This window comes from Petromyzon marinus, chromosome 71 (assembly GCF_048934315.1).
Source record: "Petromyzon marinus isolate PM22_M1 ecotype Great Lakes invasive population chromosome 71, UKy_Petmar_22M1.pri1.0, whole genome shotgun sequence".
Taxonomy (NCBI): Eukaryota; Metazoa; Chordata; class Hyperoartia; order Petromyzontiformes; family Petromyzontidae; genus Petromyzon; species Petromyzon marinus.
The window spans coordinates 2,070,285-2,095,462 of record NC_133737.1 but is presented as its reverse complement, the minus strand read 5'-3'; the positions used below and the strand labels follow the sequence as shown (position 1 = coordinate 2,095,462).

Below are 25,178 nucleotides of genomic sequence, written 5' to 3'. Positions count from 1 at the left end.
CCGGTTGGTTTGCAAAGAACCTCCATCTTGGAAGTCAATGTCATGTGAGCCCACTGAATTATAACAGTTATCTACCATGGCAGAGGAGTTCGTTCTACCGTGTTTCAAGTCTGCTTTATGTTCGCGGATGCGGTCCGAGATATGTCGTTTGGTTTCTCCAATGTAGCTACTACCACAGAGGCACTTTAGTTTGTAAACGCCCGGGTACTCTATGTCTGGAACAGCATCTTTTACAGATGGAACCAGATCACGGATTTTATGTACTGTGATGTATCGGACCTGGATCTTGTGTTTATTCAGGATTTTGGAGATCTTTTTAGTGACCCCTGCAATGTAGGGTAAGGTGATGGTTTTGAGTGGCTCCACAAGAGGATCCTTCTTCATGACTGGAATTATGGCTTTGCAGATTGTGTAGTCAGAGTAACCATTAGCCCTGAGAGCCTGGTGTACGTGCTTGAGTTCACTGGTAATGTGTTCCTGGTCGGAAATGCATTGGGCTCTATGGTATAGAGTATTGATGAGGGAGTTCTTCTGGGATGGATGGTGGTGGGAATCCGGTTTCAAGTAAGCATCTGTATGGGTAGCTTTCCTGTAGACAGAGTGGCTCATTGAACCATCAGGTCTCCTTTTAATTAAGACATCCAAAAAGGGTAGTTTGCCATCTTTTTCAACCTCCATGGTAAATCTGATGGCTGGGTGTATGAAATTGATGTGGTCGCGGAATTGGTCTAGAGCAGGCTGGCCATGTGGCCAGATGACAAAAGTGTCATCCACGTACCTCTTCCATAAGGTCGGGCGTAGAGTGGCAGTCTGGATGGCGTCAGTTTCAATTATTTCCATGAATACGTTGGCTACAACCGGAGATAGGGGGGAGCCCATTGGGGTGCCCTCAGTTTGTTTGTAGAAAGTTCCATTCCAGGTGAAGTATGTGTTGGTTAAGCAACGTCTCACCAGGGGGGGTACATCAGTATGCAGTCCTTGATGAACCAGGTCTTCAATGATAGCGATGCTGTCAGGTACCGGAACTTTGGTGAACAAGGACACCACATCAAAACTGACAAGCAAGTCGTCTGGGGACAGGGAAATGCATTTGATTGTCGATACCAGGTGAGTAGAGTTTAGTACCGCAGAGGTGGATTTTCCAGTGAAAGGTTGCAGTATATCAGCAAGAAAACGTGCCAGTTTATAAATGGGGGAGTTGATAGTAGAGACGATGGGACGAAGGGGTGTATCTTTGGAAGGCCATATAATCTTGGTGGTCTGGCAGCAGAGGGTTTCAACGAGAACTGTTTGGTCTGATCAATTAATTCTGTTGAATCAGAGATGATGTTCGTTTTGGTAACCAGGCTGTTGGTGGGATCTCTTTTTATTTTTGTATAGCTGCATCGTTGAGTAGTTCTTGAAATTTGTTGTATTATTGTTTTGTCCATGATGACAGTGGCATTGCCCTTGTCGGCTGAGAGGACAGCAATATCATCTCTCTTTTTTAATTGAGATATTTCAAAGCGTTCATCTTTGCTGATGTTGCTAGGTGGCAACTTAGCGTTTTTGAGGGTTGCAGCGATTTCAGATCTTGCTACGTCTGCAGCGATGTGACTCAAGCCCTTGAGTGCAACGTCGACATGGGCAATGATATCATTAACCGGTATGTGTCTCGGTGTGACAGCAAAGTTTAGACCTTTAGCTAAAACAGATTTCAGGCCATCAGAAATGGAACTTACTGCGATTAATTACGACTTTGTTAACGTCTATCTTTTCGGTGTGTGGATCCGATTTTTTGTTGGAGAGGTGATTGAATTTGGAAATTAAATTGTCCCTACATTTGGTCGACATAGTGGCAGCCGAAGAGGTATATTGTCTACATGTTCCCAATCCGATGTAGACATTGTTGCTGTCAATGTCACGAAAGCTTTAAATCGAAATTTAACCGCCTCTACGGGGAGGGATTCCACATGTGGGTGAATAAGTTCAAGTCACTGAATGAAGATTTGGAAAGACTTGAACGACAGCAAGCAGAGCTGGCGAGCAAACACAAGTGGACAGAAATGAAAAAACTTCAACCCCGCAGACCAGCTGATTGTCAAAACATGGAACGCGCTTCCTGTCACATACCACACACTGCAGCGTGTGAGTATTGCTGTATTGACCATGTTTGGTTCTACGTATTCATGTGAGCAGTCGTTCTCACATCTAAAAAACATCAAGACCAACCTATGATCCCGTTTAACGGATGAAAGCCTCAACACCTGCATGAAGCTTAACCTCACCACGTATCAACCAGACTACAAAGCCATCAGCAAAACCATGCAGCACCAGAAGTCGCATTAATAGTAAGAAGTATTTTATTTATTATTGGTTGTTGGTATAACAACGTTATTAAAAATAATACATTCAGAGACTTATTATATTCTAAAATTGGTGGTCTTAGTTAAAAATACACGCATTTAGTTGTATTCAGTGTTAAAAAATATTATATGGCTCTCACGGAAATTTATTTTAAAATATGTGGCTTTCATGGCCCTCTCAGCCAAAAAGGTTCCCGACCCCTGATCTAGCTAGTCGATCTTCTTTCTTCACCGGCTCTTCATCTTGCTCAAGTCGAACTGCCCCCTCAGCTCCTCCGGGTCCCGACTTTTATACTGTCCCTCGCCGAGGGGCGTGGCTGGGAGGGATCACAGCGTCCCCCCCACGGTCCCCCCAGGGTGGTGGCCGTAGCGGACGTAGTTCGTGGCCACCGCCCTACGACCGCGTGTCACACCCTCCCGTAACACCTCTACAACTTGTACCGACAAAATTCCTCAGGTCCCCAGCAGGGGCGCTGGGTCGGCGTGTTTGAACACAAGGCGCTCTGGGCTGCTTCGTCAGTCTCTCTCCACCGCTGGGGTGGTTGCCGAGTCTGCGCGCTGGTCACGCTGTCGGCGGTGCCCGTACTGGCAGGGATGATGGGTCCGGCTACGTCTCCGTAGATGCGCGCCATCATCCCGTCGCCAGGCGCCGCTCGCAGCTCGTCCGCTGGTTGCCGCGCGTCACCCCCCTTGGCACCAGACACTGTTGGTCCTTGTAGACTGTGGAGCGACTTGGAGAGATAGTGCCTGCCATCTCCCCCCCCCCCCCCCCCCCTTTTCAAGAGTCCTCTTCCAGTTGTCTGTACAGAGGACACGCTACAGATCAAGTTATATCGTTCCGTGTCAGTCTCCGATTCCGATCCTCAACTAAACTTCGCCTGCGGGGTTGCGATTTGAAGGGGCACTCTCACGAATAGTGAGTGGTTGCACCAGCTTTCGCAAAAAGGGTTGCCTTTGATCGGAGCACAATTGGAACGATTGTCACTATGATCGTATGTGTTGACTGTACACAGCGACCTCGCCACCGGGAAAAGTAATGTTACAGCACTCCCCGCCCCACGTTTGTATTGTAATACTGCGAGCACCAGCCTTGGCTGGAAGCCTCTCTTAATGACGCAAAAAAAAAAACTTTCCGTGATGCGTGGCTTCTGCCGATGCAGTGCTCCCTATCAATTTTCCAGTCACGAGGGCGATCCCTGGACCCTGCCACTCCCAGTACTTCGTCTTTCGTAAGGCATTGTGAAAAGCAACAGTTTTTAATGAGCGTCACAAATTAATGCAAAGCTTCCTCATCCAGTCCAATGATGTGGTTGACGAAGTGTGGATTTCAGCGGTACCGCCAGGCTGCGCTTGATTGTTCGGACTTCTCCAGTCGCAGTTGGGCGATTATTTGAGCAGTACTGATTTCTGTTTTTGCGTTCTTGCTTATATCTGAATTTTTTCCTACCTCAGGCTCTTTCTTCTCACAAAGGGGCAGCTGTTTTCCTTTTGAAGTCGCTTGGGGCTGTTTTGTTGTCCGGATTTTCTTTATCACCGACATGTTTCTGTTCACGTTTTGGGCAGCGTTCCCCACGCTCCCATCACGGGCTGGAAGTACTGCAAATTTTTTCGCATCGGACTTGCAGTCTCTCTCAAAAAGGGGGCGCTTGTGGCCTTTTGAAGTCGTGAACGATTGTGCACGGGGTGTGTGTGTGCTTGCTGTCACCATGTAATTCCGTTCTCTCATCACGGGTAGGAAGTCAAATAGAATATCATTCACCCCTTATAGCTTGGTACCGTACCACTTTCCGCAGTTTTGACCCTGCAAGTGACTTGAAGTACGTTTTGAGCAGCGTTCACAGCTCTCGCGTCGTGGTTTTGAATTATTGCGTGGTAATTGATATATTAGGGGAGGCGCCCCCCTGCATACATAATTTACCGCTACCATGTGCTGTTAGCTACTGGAAGACAAAGGCGGTTGGGCGAGGCTTTGATCCCGTGGAATACATATTATCGTGGTCGTGTGTGATTGACACATTTCGCATTGTAGCTCTTCTGAATGACCCTAGGTCTAATACTTTCATAACTATTATTTGGTTCATGCTTAACCAAGATTTGTGGTATACCATAGTTGTTACCAAATATATTCTGAGGGTTTTATTAAACTTTGTTCCCCGTCTGTATCACCAGGGATCCGTGATTCTTATTCTCAAGTTATATTTTGATATCCTGAGGTTGAAGATAGACATTTCGATTTAAAGCTTTCGTGACTGCAGGGAATCATCTTCTTTGGTTCTTTCGGTAAAGTCACGTAGAATGAGAATAAAATAAAAATAAGACAATAAAATTCTCACGACGTTTCGGCCACAACACAAGCGGCCTTCTTCAGGTGAAAGAACAGAACTGTCGAGACGACAGTGCTTCAATGAGTGCTGCTGAGATTCGTGGCGTCTTTTAAGCTCGGTGATAGGTGTGAATGACCTTAGAGTCGCGGCATCTCTTCATGAAGGTGAGAGACTCGATTAGTTGAGCTTTCTTGTCCCGGAGTCTGTTGAAGGATCCTGAAGAGATGCCGTGACACTAAGGTCATTCACACCTATCACCGAGCTTAAAAGACGCCACGAATCTCAGCAGCACTCATTGAAGCACTGTCGTCCCGACAGTTCTGTTCTTTCACCTGAAGAAGGCCGCTTGTGTTGTGGCCGAAACGACGTGAGAATTTCGTCTTATTTTTATTTTATTATTTTATTATCATTCTTTCGGTAAAGTCACCACGTAGATACAGCTAAGCTTCGAACTTTACTGTTGTATTTAAAGAACCCCAGTCAGCTCATAATTATTAACCGTCCTTGGGTGGATTGTGCTGTCCAAGGAAGGTTCGTGACCCTTGCTGTTTCAGTCTTGGTTGTTTTATTGTGGGGTTGTTTCCTTTAAGGCGGTCTTCTCTTTAAGTCAAATGGGGATCTCCTGCAGAATCTCATAAGCCCCCTCCTTGGGTTTGCAGGTTTTATTATATTCTATGACTTCCCCATCAGGCTTATGAGTAATTATCCTCCAGTTGTCTTTTGCGTGGCAAGGCAGGAGGCAGAGGGTGTGACTCACCCTTTCCGTGCCCCAGGGCTACATCCCCATCAAATTACAAAAAAACCAGGCAGAATTACTCTCAATATAATTTTTTGTAAAAGGCAATTACAGTAAAACCTTGGATTGCGAGTAACTTGGTCTGCGAGTGTTTTGCAAGACGAGCAAATTTTTCACTTGATAAGTGTATACTGTTTACACGTGGTCACAACACTATAGTACTGTAGTAAACAGTATACACGTGGTCACAACACTATAGTACTGTAGTAAACAGTATACACGTGGTCACAACACTATAGTACTGTAATAAACAGTATACACGTGGTCACAACATTATAGTACTGTAGTAGACAGTATACATGTGGTCACAACACTATAGTACTATAGTAAACAGTATACACGTGGTCACAACACTATAGTAAACATTACACACGTGGTCACAACACTATAGTACTGTAGTAGACAGTATACACGTGGTCACAACACTATAGTACTGTAGTAGACAGTATACACGTGGTCACAACACTATAGTACTGTAGTAAACAGTATACACGTGGTCACAACACTATAGTACTGTAGTAAACAGTATACACGTGGTCACAACACTATAGTACTGTAGTAGACAGTATACACGTGGTCACAACACTATAGTACTGTAGTAGACAGTATACACGTGGTCACAACACTATAGTACTGTAGTAAACAGTATACACGTGGTCACAACACTATAGTACTGTAGTAGACAGTATACACGTGGTCACAACACTATAGTACTGTAGTAAACAGTATACACATGGTCACAACACTATAGTACTATAGTAAACAGTATACACATGGTCACAACACTATAGTACTATAGTAAACAGTATACACGTGGTCACAACACTATAGTACTATAGTAAACAGTATACACGTGGTCACAACACTATAGTACTATAGTAAACAGTATACACGTGGTCACAACACTATAGTACTGTAGTAAACAGAATACACGTGGTCACAACACTATAGTAAACAGTATACACGTGGTCACAACACTATAGTACTGTAGTAAACAGTATACACGTGGTCACAACACTATAGTACTGTAGTAAACAGTATACACGTGGTCACAACACTATAGTACTGTAGTAGACAGTATACACGTGGTCACAACACTATAGTACTATAGTAGACAGTATACACGTGGTCACAACACTATAGTACTGTAGTAAACAGTATACACGTGGTCACAACACTATAGTACTATAGTAGACAGTATACACGTGGTCACAACACTATAGTACTGTAGTAGACAGTATACACGTGGTCACAACACTATAGTACTGTAGTAGACAGTATACACGTGGTCACAACACTACAGTACTGTAGTAAACAGTATACACGTGGTCACAACACTATAGTACTGTAGTAGACAGTATACACGTGGTCACAACACTATAGTACTGTAGTAAACAGTATACACGTGGTCACAACACTAGTACTATAGTAGACAGTATACACGTGGTCACAACACTATAGTACTGTAGTAGACAGTATACACGTGGTCACAACACTATAGTACTGTAGTAGACAGTATACACGTGGTCACAACACTATAGTACTGTAGTAGACAGTATACACATGGTCACAACACTATAGTACTGTAGTAAACAGTATACACGTGGTCACAACACTATAGTACTGTTGTAAACAGTATACACGTGGTCACAACACTAGTACTGTAGTAGACAGTATACACGTGGTCACAACACTATAGTACTATAGTAAACAGTATACACGTGGTCACAACACTATAGTACTGTAATAGACAGTATACACGTGGTCACAACACTATAGTACTGTAGTAAACAGTATACACGTGGTCACAACACTATAGTACTGTAGTAAACAGTATACACGTGGTCACAACACTATAGTACTGTAGTAAACAGTATACACGTGGTGACAACACTATAGTACTGTAGTAAACAGTATACACGTGGTCACAACACTATAGTACTAAAGTAAACAGTATACACGTGGTCACAACACTATAGTACTGTAGTAAACAGTATACACGTGGTCACAACACTATAGTACTGTTGTAAACAGTATACACGTGGTCACAACACTAGTACTGTAGTAGACAGTATGCACGTGGTCACAACACTATAGTACTATAGTAAACAGTATACACGTGGTCACAACACTATAGTACTGTAGTAAACAGTATACACGTGGTCACAACACTATAGTACTGTAGTAAACAGTATACACGTGGTCACAACCCTAAGCAGTGTTAGCGATGAATCTGTTTAACGACAATGCAATGTCACATTTCCGCGAAATCCTCAAAAGGAGGCAAAAGCGAGTGTCATTGGGATAGGTTCCTTGCTAGAGTCGCATTCCCACTGAGCCAACAGATGGCGGTGATTCAGTTAGTGACAGTGAAAGTCGTCCTACACAATAACCCTCCTCCTCTCCTCTCTCTCGTCTCCCTCACACCAGCCACGATTAAATTTAATTTATAAAGTCGATTACTTAACATTAAATTTAAATAATAAAAATATAAAAAGGTATTTTGTATTAATCATTTTTACATGCATATTTTTGGGTTGTGGAACGAATCATCTGAGTTTCCATGATTTCTTATGGGGGAATTCGCTTTGACATACGAGTGCTTTGGATTACAAACACGTTTCCGGAACGAATAATGCTCGCAATCCAAGGTTTTACTGTATATGCAACATGCTCTTCGAGTGAGAATAGGTTTTCTACTTTTTTCTGGAAACAGGTGTCGAGATGTTAAAACACCAAACTGAAACCTCTCACAAGGAATCACGTCACTGCATTAACTACAACACTTGTGGTCAGAATGCAAACAAAATCACACTGATAATATGATGGCGTTGTCTTTGAAACTGATTGGTCCACACCAGAGACAGCTTTCTTTTGAGCCTCGTCTCAAACGGTGTTAGACCAGAGGACGCTAAACGGCGTGCTCTTCGAGTGTTTGTGATGATACAAAACTCCCGAGTTGCTGAGGTGATTAAGCAAGCACCATATACATGCTAATATTAGTATTATTATAACATAGTGAATGCTTGGGAGCTTATTGACTCTGGCTCCTAGTTAGAGATCTACCCAACCCGCAGGTCCGCAAAGACTGACCGCTCTTACTCTGCAGGTTGAACCTAGGAATTGAGTGTTAAACTTCGCGTTATTTTTGTTAAAGATCGTATAGACAAAATGTTACATGTGTGGTGGTCACTCTGTAAACACGCACATGCTACACAGTAACTACCAGAGCGAGGTCATTCATAACCCTGATGGAGACCCCGCCTGAGGGGTAGAGGCTGTGAAGTGTGTGTGTGTATGGGATCCCCCAGAACCCTGGTCCTAGACAGAAAGTGGGGTCGAACAAGCACAGATTGTTGGGCTCCCTGTGACCAGCACCTCTCCTGAGGGGAGGGGCCTGCGAGGGATCTGTGATCCCTCGGAACCCCCGCCCCTCGGTGGGAAATGGTATAAAAGGCGGGCTCCTGAGAGCAGGAGGCAGTTCGTCTCAAGCCGAAGCCGTGGAGCCGCCTGAAGAGGAGATCCTGGACCCCAAACCCCGACGTCCTTCTGAGGGCCGGGGCTCAGTGCGGTGCCAGTGATCAGCAGGCTAGGGCCCTGAAGTTCCCTCAGCCCGACGTCCTTCTCAGGGCCGGGTCTGGACGGGCCAGTGGTCAAAGACCCACCGGTGCCAGCGGTGGGTCAGCCTCCCCTAGGTCCAGCTAGCCGGAGGGCTAGAGTAGTAGTTCGACCCAAGGCTAGAGTAAGCTAGCCCGGAGGCTGTACCTCCCTAGGTTGTGGGTAAAAGGAACCGTTACCCCTTCGTGTTAAGGACCTAGGGAATCGTTAAGGATATAAATAAAATAGTTTAATTCCTACTACGACTCCGTCTCCATCTATGACTACTACACATGTACACACAAAATCAGACAAGTATTCATTAATTTTGATTTAAAGCTTTCGTGACTGCTACAATTATCATCAGGTGTGAAAACCACAGCAATAATTTTTTCTTGCTGTGGCAGCTGAAAAAAATGACATTTGATTAAAATATGCTTATTTAAATTAGGCTCGGCTTAATTATCTAGGGGTATATTACCAATTGTGAAAATAAAATGGTTGTTTTAGTGTAATTCTATCAGGTATCAGAATTCAGATCCCCTAGTTAAAGATCTACCCAACCCACAAGTCCACAAATACTGAGCGCTCTTGCTGTGCAGGTTGAACCTAGGTATGGAGTTATTTTCATTAAAGGCCTGTGACAAAGGTGAATCTATTCGGGCTTCATTGTCTCAATCTTACACATCTACAGGGTCTCCATTTGACTTTGTATTGTCTAAGAAGTCCACCCACACCTCCACTTCCACAAACTGCTGGGAGTTGCCTCGCTCTGCCTCACAGTCGGAATTCTCCTCCTGCTTCACGTCGCCTCCATTGATGTGAAGGTCCGATTTTGGAGTTGAATCTTCATCTTCACATTTCACCTTCACTTCTTCGCTCTTCACCGTCACCTCTTCAAATTTCACCTTGAAACATTTCATAGTGTCCAAGCTGGAATTCACTTCTGGTTCTTTTTTCAGGAGGGATGGGCTCATTGCAGCACTTTGACTTTCACAAGTCGATTTCAGACTACACTCCTTGGCGATCTTCTGATGCCTGTGTGTTCTCTGGTGTCGATGCAGAACTGATGACTGTGAAAATGCCTTCTCACAGACAGTGCAATTGAAGGGTTTCTCTCCTGTGTGTGTTCCCTGGTGCCTTTTAAGATCAGATGAACTTGAAATTGCCTTCCCACACACAGTGCACTTGAAGGGTTTCTCTCCTGTGTGCGTTCTCTGGTGTTTTTTAAGATTTGATGACTGTGAAAATTCCTTCTCACACACACTGCACTTGAAGGGGTTATCTCCTGTGTGTATTCTTTGGTGTGCTTTAACATAAAATGAAGTTGAAAATGCCTTCCCACACACACTGCACTTGAAGGGTTTCTCTCCTGTGTGCGTTCTCTGGTGTATTTTAAGATTTGATGACTGTGAAAATTCCTTCTCACACACAGTGCACTTGAAGGGTTTTTCTCCTGTGTGTGTCCTCTGGTGTGTTTGAAGACGTGATGACCGTGCAAACGCCTTCCTGCACAGAGTGCACTTGAAGGGGTTCTCTCCTGTGTGCCTTCTCTTGTGTCTCTGAAGATCTGATGACCGTGCAAATGCGCTTCCACACACAGTGCACTTGAAGGGTTTCTCTCCTGTGTGTGTTCTCTGGTGGATCTGAAGACCTGATGAATGTGCAAATGCCTTCTCACAGACAGTGCACTTGAAGGGTTTCTCTCCTGTGTGTGTTCTCTGGTGGCTCTGAAGAACTGACGACTGTGAAAATGTCTTCTCACAGACAGTGCACTTGAAGGGTTTCTCTCCTGTGTGTGTTCTCTGGTGGATCTGAAGACCTGATGAATGTGCAAATGCCTTCTCACAGACAGTGCACTTGAAGGGTTTCTCTCCTGTGTGTGTTCTCTGGTGGCTCTGAAGAACTGACGACTGTGAAAATGTCTTCTCACAGACAGTGCACTTGAAGGGTTTCTCTCCTGTGTGCCTTCTCTGGTGGATCTGAAGATTTGATGACCGTGCAAATGCCTTCTCACAGACACTGCACTTGAAGGGTTTCTCTCCTGTGTGTGTTCTCTGGTGGTTTTTAAGATGTGATAACTCTGCAAATGCCTTTTCACACACACTGCACTTGAAGGGGTTCTCTCCCCTGTGTGTCCTCTGGTGTTTTTTAAGATGTGATGACTCTGCAAATTCCTTCTCACACACACTGCACTTGAAGGTTTTCTCTCCCGTGTGTGTTCTCTGGTGTCTTTTAAGATGTGATGACTCTGCAAATGCCTTCTCACACACAATGCACTTGAAGGGTTTCTCTCCTGTGTGCGTTCTCTTGTGCTGTGCCAAACTTCCAGTACTACCCGTGCTGTATGCACACTGGTCGCATTGTTTATTTTTTGTACCGAGCTGCGCCGAGTGCCGTTGCTTCATCAGACCAATTCTGAAGAGGAAGCGTCAGAGGAAGAGTCAGCTGCAGTCATAAAAATGTATCCACACCATCTACGTCAGTATCAAGACACAGAGGAATGCATATATACAGTCACACATGACTTACACATCTATACTTATTCATATATTCATGATACAGTGAAAATTATTCCCCAATTCATCACGCCGGCTGTTCAGGCACACAATGAGAGGGCCAATGGTCATAAATATTCCTGGATGCCCTAGTATCTTCAAAATGAATGTTTACCCAAAACTCCAAGCACACAATTTCGGCTGTCTAGCTATGAAAGGAATATTTAAGAAGAATTCAGCTATAATAGCAAAGTGTGTTGAAAATAATACTATTTGTATGATGCAGAAATGCATAAATTAATGTTCAATCGAAACTTCGAGGTGGAATCCAGGCTCAGATTTGCTTTAATGCTCGGATGAACAGATCTAACTTCAGCTGCATATGTGGTGAGATATTTTCCTGACTGTTTCCATCCTTACAAAAAGTCCCAGAGGAAAATTAAAATAAACTATTGTTTTGATTTAACCTCCATGTTCAATCGTTAATATACATTACTGCAAATACAAACTTGACATCGTCACACACTGGCATGGTAAAAAGGTGGTAGAACCATGCCTGGCCACCTTCATCTGCTCATTATTAATGCTTTCTCACTTCACCATGTAATTAATTTAAGATCAATCAACATAGCAGAGGCCCACAATAAGTTCAGCTTTCACTTACACTATGTAACACGATTTTTTTTTGTCGCCGGATGGCTAGTGTTATTTTTTTATTGGTCATGCCCACAAACTTTCCTTTTGTAACCAGGACTTTACGTAAAGGAATGACACAAATGCGCACGTTTTCTCATTGAAAATAGGTACATTTCAAAAGATCACTGTCCTGGTCACAAAGGCAAAGTTTGTGGGGAATAATAGCCATTTTCTGTACTTTTGAGGCATAAGCAATTAGAAAATAACACTTACTACGCAGGGACAATTTTTTTTGTTACAGTGTTATCAATCATGTTTGCTGTTGGCGATAATCAAACTAATTGTCGAGTTCATAATGCAGTGAAATAACTGCGAGATAAACTCTTAAATACACGTACATTTCACATGGATCATTAACATATTATACGAACAAAACATCCAACATTCATGACGAATTGCAAGTAACCTTTTCCCAGTGCTAATGCCGTGATAGGTGCAATTTAAGGCCATGTAAGTGTGGATTCCTTGTCAATAGGTAATGGGAATGATCCAGGTGTCAAGGCATGACTGACAGAAGAACCAGCTGTGCTCCCCACTGTCTTGCTGGGTTTGATGAACCCAGCGTTCCACCTATTATTCATGTGGGCGTTGCTCTTCCGACCTCATCGTTATTGCAGAGCAACTATCTCTTATCTGCCATGAAGCATACCTCACTGGGCCTCCTCCACAGAGGCCGATCTCCGCTCCTGGCACCAGTCATCGGCAGGTCCGATCACCTCCACATCCTCCAATCTCTTCTCTAGCCAATGCCTCGCCTGATCAGCCCCTAATATCTGGACAAAAAGCTGGTTGATCATGCAGTGTCTGGGAATGCGGGATTCATGACCAAACCAATGCAGCCTCGCCTGCCAAAGAAACTCAAGATTATATTCTATATTGATATCTAAGGGTCTGTAAGCTTCTAAATAGAATATAAACTGGTTGAAGAGAGGATGAATCATAGGCAGGCCAGCCTTCACTGTATAAGCCAGCACAGATGGTCATTTAAATAAGTTCATATTTTGAATCCACAGAGTAATATCTGTGGCCAAGAAGAATCACAGCTTTGTCCATTAGTTTCTGAAAATGCTTGTCCTGGTGAGGGTCACGGTGGCAGTACGCTGAGAAGGGCGGTCCAGGCCTCCCTTTCCCTGGCGACAGACTCCAGCTCATCCTGGGGAATTCCCAAGCGTTCCCAGGCCAGCCGAGTGACATAGTCCCGCCAGCGTGTCCTGGGGCAAGCCCTGGGGTCATCGCCCAGTGGGACGTGTGTGGTAGAGATCCAGGGGGAGTCTATTGGGGGGGCATCCTTACATATATTCTATATTGATTTCACCCCTAGAGCCAGGGCCCAGGGGTTGTGCTCACCAACAAGCGCCTCGTGACCTCGTGACCCATGTAGCTCAGTCAGGCCAACTCGAATTGGCTAAGTGGTGCCATCCTGTGCGTCGAACATCCGCAGGATGAAGGGTGAGGGGCGGATGCGATGCCAGTATGGCAGGGAGAGGGATGGTCTCAGACGGACTAGACATTAGCGATGGACACACAAAGCTTTGTACGGAGCAGAAGTCCAGGCACCTTCCACACAATGTAACAGTCTAATGAAAGAATGCTGCTCGACTAATTTGAAGTGAGACTTTGGCTGCCAAACCAGAGCTGGTCGTGAACACATTAACCAGGTATGGAAGCTCCTACAAGACTTGTAGAACTGCCTGATTATTCATGGAGAGTTGAGCAGGTGCAGTGTTGTATGACATGACATTCCCAGGCAGGTAATTTATTTTTGTGGAACATTTGCAAGGCCCCATTTCATGATGGAATTATCAAGGCACAGAACAAGATGCCCTAATTCCATCTCACTGAGTAGCCATTACCAAATCATCAGATGTGACATGGTTGACCAGCAGGGAACGATCCCTTAACTATAACCAGGCATTGATGAGCGTATCATTGTAACTATAACGAATGCAATGGTTTTCATATGACGATTTGGAGATTCTCAAACTACATAGTTATTGAAGATGCTATGTAATGTAATGCATGGGGCCAGAGTGAATTTCTGCCACAAGCCAAGTTGAACAGGAAATGGCTCCGACTCCTGGTCACGCAGCTTTAGACTGTCCTGCCCAAAATCATACAAATCCTCAAATAATGTGAACAGAGGCATAGATTTGAAAACAAATAACAACCCAAAGCCCCAAGCCTCTTTATGGTACTACAGGCCTTAATTAAATCAAGAATGCAGAGATCTAGTTTCTGTTGAAAATCCGTACACCTCTACTGTCGTCAATAGACAGAAGATACGGCAGCCCCTTGCAATTCGCGGAGGTTACGATCTTGCAAATTGCTGCGCGAAAGATAAAAGCGCGATATTCAATACTTAAGCCTTACCAAAGTAATGGCGTTAAGTAAACGTCAACGAAATTTTACATCAGATATGAATTAAGTACTGTACTGTATTCCAAATAAACTATACAATTGAAATAAAGAAGAAGAAACCGTATACAAAAAATATTCCAAGACAAAAAATTAGTATAAACCTATAAAGATAAAGCAGACTTTGCGCTTGTGTAGATTTTTTGTGAACCAAATTGCGCCAACACACCCCAAACTCTCCACACACACTCACGGGTGAGTTAGTGTGTTCTTCCCATCTGCTGCTGGCCTGTTAAACAAGGCCAAGGGCTTACACTGTTTTTAACATTTTATCTATAAAATGACACCTTGCCGATATTAACTATGCTAACCTATTTGTATTTATTATTTTAAAATTATATCTTAAAGCTATTTTATATTCCATATTTATTCAATTTTATATACTTCAGCCCCTTGGTGTTAGACTTTTAACCCTTATTATAGTAAGACTTGTTTAAAACTTATTTAAGATTTTAGATTCCTATATGTTGAATGTATGCACCATCCTGCCAAAGTAAATTCCGTGTCGGTGTGAACTTACATGGCGAATAAACCCTTTCTGATTCTGATTCTGATTTTCCACTATTTTTAGCTTCCCTGCTCACCTTCAACACCTGTACCACGTGCACACCCCCCCCCCCCCGCTCCTCACCTCCCCCCCATTGCTTTCTCTTGCCATGTGTTAAAGCCCGGGGCATTCCCACAACTTCCGGTTTGCCACACATCCAAACACATTTTGACGTTTCATCTACGACAATTCCACGCACTCACCGTGACATAAGTGTCTCCACCGCACTGCTACATTTGTTCTCACAGATCTACTTGCAAGTCTGACAATCCTAGACAGGCTCGCCAGCATTGCAAAAAATGTCATCAACACCAAGAGGCAAATCCTGCAAGGTGATGATGGCTACCATTTCCCACTTCGCCAAACTGACCCAGCAACAAGTTGCCAACACAAAAAGATTGCCGCCATGGACTTCTTTGCCTTCAGGATCATGGTGTGAAACGGCAGCTTAAATCTCTTCTTGAGACGCAAAAAGCTCTTCCACTAATTTGCTGTCGACATGTATGCCAAAATTGAAGCTTCATTCGATTAAACCTATCAGATGGAAAAAAACATCCAACATTGTCTATCTTGAAGCTCTCCAAGGGCCACGGATTTACAAGCCCTGCGATTGTAAAACACAACCGAAAACCCGTTACAAAAACACACATTTACCGACTTCACTGTCAGAAATAAATTATTCTAACAAAGCCAGCATGGCAAGACATTACCCTTAATGTTTGATTACTGAGACCTGTGCGAAGCCGGGTAACTTAGCTAGTACTGAAAAAATACTATATCTTAGATGTTGGTGCTTGAATGGGGAGCGGTAGTCCAACGGTTAGCGTCCTGAGCTATAATCCCAGCGAGCCGATTTGTATTCCTACAGAGCCAAGCCACGACATTTGGCTGTCGCCTGATGAAGCTGGTTATAATTACTGGCGAAACATCGTACTCAGATTGTAAATGTTGTGGCTTGGCTCTCCAACACACAACCGGTGTGCTGTACTAGTGACGAATTTGCCACGTTCTTTTGACGTGACAACCCTTACTAGTTGGCTGTGTCAGGTGGTAGGCGGGTTTAACGACACATTTATATATCTTCTTTGGTTCTTTCGGTAAAGTCACGTAGAATGAGAATAAAATAATAAATTAATAAAATAAAATAACACAATAAAATTTTCACGACGTTTCGGCCACAACACAAGTGGCCTTCATCAGGTGAAGGGACCAGACTGTCTCGAGGATAGCGCTGGAGTGAAGACAGCCAAGCTCAGACCGCGACCTTTAAGCTTTGTGAGAGGAAACAGAGCGCCTTGACAAAGGACTTAGCATAAAAATTAGCATTTAATTGGCGGACTTAGCGTGATGAACGGTGTAGAGGGGGTGAACATGTGCAGACCGGCGAGGGGGGGAGGGGGAGTTTACATATTGATGGTGTGAAAAGGGAATTTAAGTTGCTGCGAAAGTTTGGGATACCACTACTTGAAAAAATATACTGTACCATTGAAAATTTGTTTAATGTTTGGTTCGGATGTATCTAGCATTGGCCTTCACCTGATGAAGGCCACTTGTGTTGTGGCCGAAACGTCGTGAGAATTTGATCGTGTTATTTTATTTTATTAATTTATTATTTTATTCTCATTCTACGTGGTGGTGACTTTACCGAAAGAACCAAAGAAGATGAATCCTTGCAGTCACGAAAGCTTTAAATCGAAACCTTCATATATTTAGACGATCTAACCCAGGGGGGTCCCCAACCCCCGGGCCGCAGAACGGTACCGGTCCGTGGCCTGTTAGGAACCGGGCAGCACAGCAGGAGGTGAGAGCGGCGAGTCCGCGCGTGGCCCACCCATTATTTTATTTACCAATTCCGTCCGCGCCACTTTTCCGCACTTGTCTCAGTCATAGTTTTGGTAAGCCCACGAGCTAGCCCCTAGCAAAAATGAGTAAAAAACAAACGTTGTTGGAGAGCTTCTTTGAAAAAAGGGGGAAAAACCCAATGATGAACCCTCTTTGCGGATTGTACGGTCAGAATATCCGTTCATCCTGTTGGCTTGGTGTACGTGCTCCAGCTCACTGGCTAGGCCTCCTTCCCCCCTCTCTTACCTATATAACCTCTTGCCACGGCAGCTCTCCTGCCGACTTCAGCATTTTCTTGCCGTGGTTGTCCCACCTGATGAAGATCGCTCGTGTTGCATTCGAAACGTCGTGATTTGTTTTATTTTCTTATTTCTACCAACGTTACTTTACCGAAAGGACAAAAAAGTATGGATTCCTGCAGTCACGAAAGCTTAAAATCAAGATGGAATTGATGTGGTTGAGAAATTGGTTCAGTGCTGGCAGGCCATGTGGCCAGATGACGAACGTGTCATCTACGCATCTCTTCCACAAGGAAGGACATAGGGTGGATGTCTGGATGGCATCTGTCTCAAATGTCTCCATGAAAACATTCGCTACCACTGGCGATAAGGGAGAACCCATTGGGGTACCCTCATTTTGTTTGTAGAATGTACCATTCCAGGTGAAGTAAGTGTTGGTAAGGCAGTGCCAAGCCCTCACGATGAACAGATATTCTGACCGTAAAATCCGCAAAGCTGTCTCCCCAGCAATGTGGAGACAACCATCTGAGGATCCAACCGAAACCCTCACTTTGCCATACATAGCAGGGGTTACCAAAAATATTTCCAAAATCTTAAAGAAACACAAGATCTAGGTTCGTCTCAACACAGTACACAATATCCGTGATTTGATCCCATCTGTAAAGGATGTGATTCCTGACATGCAATACCCTGGTGTCTACAAACAGTTGTGGCTGCGGCAACAGTTACATTGGGGAAACGAAACGACATGTCTCGGGCCGTGTTCGTGAACACAAGGGAGATCTGAAACACGCAGGACCAATACCTCTGCCGTTGCCGATCATTGTTTAAAGCTGCGGGCTCACACGAAAGAGATTTTTCCAAGACGAAGGTACTCTGCAAACCCACCGGCTATCATGACAAATTTGTTCATGAAGCCATCCAGATATATAAACACAGACACAACTTCAACCGAGAAGATGGATACAAACTGAGCAATCATTGGAAGGACGTTATTAACCAAGTAAAGTCTTAACTGACTGTGATGTCAGCTGTTATTTCCGGCTCTCTGAGTACATCACCAGGTTAAATATCTGTGAGGTGGCCCAGCCACAGGAGGATCCCCGCCACCTCTGGTGGCTGGGACCGTCTCACATTGACGTGCTCATCTCTCTCACATTGACATGCAAATTCCTTCTCTAGCTCCGCCCACTTACCCTTGGGTTGAGCCCACCAAAATCTTAGATATAAAAGTCTCCGCCACGCGCGCTTGCGAGGGATTTGGCTCTCGAACGGTGGGCTTGACGTCGAAAAAAAATTGTCAGTCAGCACGCCCTAAGCCCCGCGGTGGGAATAGGCTATTCCGTTTTCCCATCCGTAAACTCTAATGAGTAAAATGAGCGAATTATAGTGCCATTATAATTTTAAATATTCTTGCGCGAGCTCGACCGTACCAACTGGCGACAATTGCGTGGGGGGGGGGGCGGACCCTGCCAAGTGATGCGCGTTCGGTCGAACTCACGGGAGACATTTTCTTTAACGCGTTTAACATGCAATTAATATAGACATAAAGCTGCGGCTGTTTCTTCACAGTGTGATGTCCTCTTCGCCCACCTCCCCCACCCCCAACACGATGCGTGCAGTTACTGCTATGAAGTCCGTAGATATTAATATTACAGCGCTCATATACCATTATTGTAGTATTATTGTTTATTATTATTAAACAAATACGTTGCCAGATATTACAATCATAATGTTTGCGTGCGCAAAACTCATTTTTCATTATTACGTTGCTAAATATTCCCTTATTCTTAGTTTTTTCGGTAGAGTCACGTTTTAGGGAAACAACAAATTAATAAAATATATATAAATTATGCAAACCAACACACCTGAAGACGACCGTTTGAGTTATGGTCGAAACGTCGTGAGAATTTTTTTATTGTTTTATATATATTTTATTATTTTGTTGTTTCCCTTCAACGTGACCTTACCGAACAAACTAAGAATATGAATTACTGCAGTCACGAAAGCTTTAAATCAAAACATTCCCTTTTGTAGCTGTGCTTTTATGATGCTGCGATGGTCTACTGCCAGTCTGTGATGTGGCCTGCTGCCTGTTGATTCATTAACGTCAGTGCACTGGCACTCTATCATCTACACTGATGATTTTCCTTTTGACCATTATGAGTGTATGCCAGTCTATAATCTGTTGCATGCTTCTTTACCTCACTCAGCGTACTGACAGCCTTTCATGTCGACTGTTTTCTGCTTTTTCAGCTGCTGCCCGTATTGCCAGCTTTTTATGTCGACTGTAGCGGTGCTTATGTCATTGAGTCGGCGTACTGGCAGTCTATAATCTAGACTGTATCCTGCTTCTCAACTTACCTGTGCGTACTGATGCTCTTTCATTTACACTTACTACAGCTTAATTCTTCAATGCATTTCTATTGGTTCGATTGTTCACGTCACGCTATTTACTCATACGTAGTACTGCGATGCTGATGAATATGTTATACGTTGGACTTTCTTAGCTACAGCCCATTGCATTTCGTCTATCGTTTTGGTACATTGGTGGGAACATCACCCATTTCTATTTCACCGTACCGCACCTTTACTTTTCACTAAAGCGGGGAGAACGCAGGGAGGTTCAATGCCCCAAATATTGTTGACCTTGCTTTCTTACGGTGGGTGAGGAACATTGCCAGAGGGACATTGTTCCTCCATACCAAGAAAACACCATCGCACGATTTCCTGACAATAACAGAGCATACGATGCCCTACAATAACACATTGTCCTGTCGCAAGGCCAAGATGCCTACCACGTCAACATTCCTCTAATTACAAAGCTGCAGGACAAAGACATCCTCTCAAAACTGTCCACTCTAAAAATACTTCTATTCCTTCGTGATCATGGACAGAGGAGGAAACTGCATATGATGGTGCGCCAACCTCTTTCACCAGTATGTTGTCGATTAGTATGCCAACATTGAGAGTGAGCACCTTCTTTACATTCAACTGAATCAAAACCGACTGCGTGTGAACAGTATGCTCATCTCTGGGGCGACATCAATGCCAAAGGAGATACAAACGCTCACAATATGGGCAGAATAGTTGCTTTGCCTTCATCCTTCACAGCTCCACCAAGATCCATGCATGAGAAGACTCAGGATGCCATGACGTACATCAGCCAACATAACACGCCCCATCTCTACATCACCTTCACTTGCAATCCCGAATGAAAGGAGATCCAGCTTTAGCTTTATCCAAACCAAAAGCCACCAGACAGACATGACATCTTAGCAAGGGTCTTCAAACTCAAAGTTTATTGCCTCTTGATGCTTATTATGACCAACGAAGGCGGCGTCATTGGATAGACAAGCAGTACCTTGCACACCATTGGGTGGCAAAAATGTCCTCTTCCTCATGCTCACATTTCCCAATGGATGAGGGAAACAATTCATGCAATTCACATTGACACATTTATCAGTACTGAGCTACCTCACCTTCATCAAGACCCTGCCCTTTTGTTATGTGGTCTGCAACCAAATGGTCCATGGCCCATGTGGCCAGTTCTATCCAAATGCGCCATGTATGCAAGACCACAGCTGTACCAAGTGGTATCCATGCAACTACGTGAAAGACGCTCAAGTTGGCCCATGATGGCTATCCTCTATATCTTCACAGAAATACTGAGCATGGTGGATTTCAAACAACGCTCAGACCTGCCACTAACTCGCTAATTAAGGTTCACAACCGATGGATCGTTTCCCTACTGCCCTCCCCTGTGCAAGATCTTCCACCATCTTCATGAAGCTATGACAGAAGCTTCAGATGCTCAGTCCCCTTTCCCAACTGACATTGATCTTCTGCAAGATTCTTCAAGTTTGCAGCCCATCTAACCCCATGGGGACTCTGCCAAAAAATACAAAGAGGGCATCCTCCACGGAGCTCAACGACAAAATACAAACCCCGACGTCAACTTCTCTGATGTGATCTTCAAACAGGCCCTCATCCTCCTTCAGGACAGACTGCACTGCATTGGTGCTAAAGACCTCGCGTCTATGGGACTACCAACGCCCTACACGGACAACATGCATGCCCTTGCTCAAGAATGCCCTACGTTAAATACGCCATTGTGCTTCAACGGCTTCGTATATTTACTCACGAAAATTAACCAAGGCTCACGCGTGCACAAAGCCAAGCCCACACGAACATCTTGGAAGACATTGAGACTACAAATTGAGTCTTTTTTGTTTTTCCCCTTGACGCACCTGCCAGTACTGGGAAGACTTTTGTTTTCAAACTGCTCCTCGCTAAGGCTCGCCAGAGAGAGGGAAAATTGCTCTAGCTGTGGCATCATCGGGGATTGCTGTGCAAGTCTTTGTGTGTGTAAGTCGATGTGTGTGTAAGTGGATGTGTGTGTGAGTCGATGTGTGTGTAAGTCGATGTGTGTGTAAGTCGATGTGTGTGTAAGTGGATGTGTGTGTAAGTCGATGTGTGTGTAAGTCAATGTGTGTGTAAGTGGATGTGTGTGTAAGTCGATTTGTGTGTAAGTCGATGTGTAAGTCGATGTGTGTGTAAGTCGATGTGTGTGTAAGTCGATGTGTGTGTAAGTCGATGTGTGTGTAAGTGGATGTGTGTGTAAGTCGATGTGTAAGTCGATGTGTGTGTAAGTGGGTGTGTGTGTAAGTCGATGTGTGTGTAAGTCGATGTGTGTGTGTAAGTCGATGTGTGTGTAAGTCGATGTGTGTGTAAGTCGATGTGTGTGTGTTGTCCGGCAAAACAACCCCCTACCTCCTCGCGGTGCCGGACGGGCAACTCTGTCGTGGACAGCGCTGTGGGGGGAGATCCAATTTTGATTGGCTCCTCCCCTCATGGCAAATGTGTCCACCACAGGGGCTAAACGGGGGCTCTGGACGGGTGCGAGGGGCTGGTAACCCCTCCACCTTCAATTAATTACCACGAAACTACGAATTCAACTGAAATATGTAACAACTAAGCTTGTGCCGGAGGCCCCGGGGGGCCAGGCGTCTATGACGTCTCCTGGCCAAACCCCAATTGGCGGAGCCAGGAGATTGAATACCTACCCTCGGGGCTACTCCAGAAACAACGAAAAGCCACTACGGTTGGCCACGTGGAATGTTCGAACGCTCACTGCAGAGGAGAGGCTGCCACTCCTCTGTCGGGAGCTGGACCGGTACCGCCTGGATCTATGCGGCATTCAGGAGGTCCGGTGGACCGGCTCTGGCTCCTGCCACCATGAGGGGTGGACAGTCCTCTACTCGGGGCAGCAGACTGCCAAACAACAGGGTGTGGGTCTTCTTTTGAACAAAAGAATGAAGGGGGCGTGGGAGCGTGGCGGTGAGGTGTGGGAAGCTGTAAGCCCCAGGCTACTTTGGGCTCGCCTTCCCATCAACCGGAGGCGAGGAATGGTGGTCGTGGTTACTTATGCCCCCACCGAAGATGAACATCCGTGGAGGGATGCAGGCAAAGCCGATGAGTCAGATGCCTTCTATGACCTCCTGTCACAGGTGCTGGCTAAAGTGGCCCCTCGGGATAGAGTCATCATGTTGGGTGACTTCAATGCCCGAGTTGGTCATGATACTGGCACCTGGTCTGGAGTGATTGGAGGGCATGGGCCAGATCAGCTCAATAACAACGGTAGGAGGCTGCTAGATTTTTGTGCAGCCCATGGGCTTGTAATTACCAACACGCTGTTCCGGCATCGGCGCATCCACACAACATCATGGATGCATGCCGGGTCCAAGCAAGAACATCTGCTGGATTACATAGTGACGGACCAGCGAATGCGAGCCCATGTCCTTGACACCAGGACCTACCGTGGAGCTGATCTGCCCTCTGACCATCGACTAGTCATCTGTAAGATGCGCCTGCCATTCTTCCACTCCGGTGGTGGGTGTACACCCAGGACCCCATTCCAACCTAAAGTGGCCTGGTCTCAGTTATCTGATGAAAGTTGCAAGCGAGAATTTCATCATCGCTTGCGGCTGGGATTGGCATCGTCCCCGACTCCTCCTGATGTCGAGGGTAAATGGGCGAGGTTTAGGACTGTGACTCATGCAGCTGCAATGGCTGCTTTGGGTACGCGGTCCAGACCTCCCCAGACACCCTGGATGACAGAGGAGTTGTTCACGATGGTTGAGAAAAAGCGACAGGCCCACTGTCATCGGCTACAGAATCCCACGTCAGAGAATGAGGAGGCTTACCGCAGCCTTCGCTCGGAGGTTCGGAGAGCCGTGAGGCGCTGCAAGGATGGGTGGTGGTCGCGGGTTGCTGAGGAGATGGAGTCTGCCTCAGTGGCCCGTGATCACAAATCTCTATTTAACTCCATCAAAAAAGTAACCTGCAGCGCCACACCTATTACCATCATTAGGGGAAAAAACGGTGATCCAATTTCCGACCCCCAGGAACAGGTTCGCAGATTTGCTGAGCATTTCTGTGAGATCCTGGGGGAGGGAAAATCCCTCAGCCAGGAAAACATCGTGGCACAAAGTGAGGATGACCCTGCTGAGGCTGCGGTGCCTCAAATATTGGATGAAGTCACCCCCTGTGAGTGGCTGGCTGAGGTGCCATCTGCTGAGGAAGTATTGAAGGCGATCCGGAGTCTGAGACCAGGAAAGGCAGCGGGCAGAGATGATCTCCCAAGCGAAATGCTGAGGGAGGGTGGCGTTTGTGCACAGACTGCCCTATATGACATCATAACAACAGTCTGGACCACTGGACGGGTTCCGCAGGATTGGAAGGATGCCCTGGTGGTCCCCCTTTTTAAGAAGGGGGACCGCACAGACTGTAACAACTACAGGGGCATCTCACTCCTCAGTGTGCCGGGAAAGGTCCTGGCAAGGATTATTCAGCATCGCCTTGCCAGGCACGCTGAGGAGAGGCTTGCGGAGCCCCAATGCGGTTTCAGGAAAGGGCGGTCCTGCACAGATGCCATATTTTCTGTCCGTCTGCTACAGCAGAGGTGTAGGGAATTCCAACAAGACCTACATCTCTGCTTTATTGACCTGGTCAAGGCCTATGATACCATCAGTAGGCCTGGGCTCTGGGTCGTTCTTCGTGCTTTTGGAGTACCTGACCCTCTGCTCACGATCATTAAGGACCTTCATGATGGTGAGCGGGCCCGGGTAAAACTACGTGGCCGGGAGTCAGAGCCATTCCCTGTACACCTTGGGGTGCGACAGGGATGTCCTCTGGCTCCCACATTATTTAACATCTATTTTGACCACGTAGTTCGTGAAGCCTTCAATAGCTGTACCGGGGGAATCTCCATATGGTACAGATATAATGGGAGGCTAATCGATGCCCGGGTGCGGTCAAGGGATGGCTCCCTATTGCTCAACCACGTTATGTATGCTGATGACTTGGTAATAGCTGCTCAGTCAGAGGAGGAGTTGGAGACGCTGCTGCTGAGACTGGAGCGTGCCACTAAGAGGTGGGGCCTTACCATCAGCCCCACCAAAACTAAGCACCTGCCTGGGTATTTTGTACCATCGGACACTCCACCCCCACAACTCCCAATCGGTGATGGGGCAGTTGTGGAGAGAGTGGAGAGTTTCCCATACCTGGGCAGTGTGCTTATGACTGGCTCCAGTTTAACAGCAGAGGTCTCACTCCGAATCAGTCGAGCGGCAATATCTTTTCATCGGTTGCGTAACGCTGTGTGGAAGCTACCTGGTCTGTCGCTCCGCACTAAGCTTCAGGTCTTCTCGGCCACGGTCATTCCCTCCCTTCTCTACGCTTGCGAAACGTGGACCCCCCTAATGGAACATCTTCGCCGGTTAGAAACATTTAGGCTGGCCTGCCTCCGATCCATCCTCGGTTTAACCAGACTGGATTGTGTGAGGAGCTCACAAATCCTTGAAAGATCTGGGCAGGG

The 25,178-nt window shown here is 45.6% G+C and overlaps 1 protein-coding gene across 4 annotated transcripts in view; it reads right to left on the bottom strand.

Annotated features, from left to right (window-relative positions):
• Window positions 1–2,324: 2,324 nt before the first annotated feature.
• The window catches only part of LOC142906819 (uncharacterized), a 138,780-nt gene continuing 115,926 nt past the window's right edge, over window positions 2,325–25,178 (bottom strand). The window contains exons 1-2 of one of the 4 annotated variants that reach the window (XM_076055405.1): window positions 12,906–15,235; window positions 2,325–11,480 (exon numbers count right to left, since the gene is read on the bottom strand). In XM_076055405.1, the coding sequence (XP_075911520.1) occupies window positions 9,743–11,470 (1,728 nt within the window). In that variant the 5' untranslated portion in view covers window positions 11,471–11,480; window positions 12,906–15,235 and the 3' untranslated portion in view covers window positions 2,325–9,742. Of the gene's footprint in view, window positions 15,236–25,178 lie in introns of those variants that run through there. The other 3 variants (XM_076055403.1, XM_076055404.1, XM_076055406.1) reach the window with 3 other exon arrangements.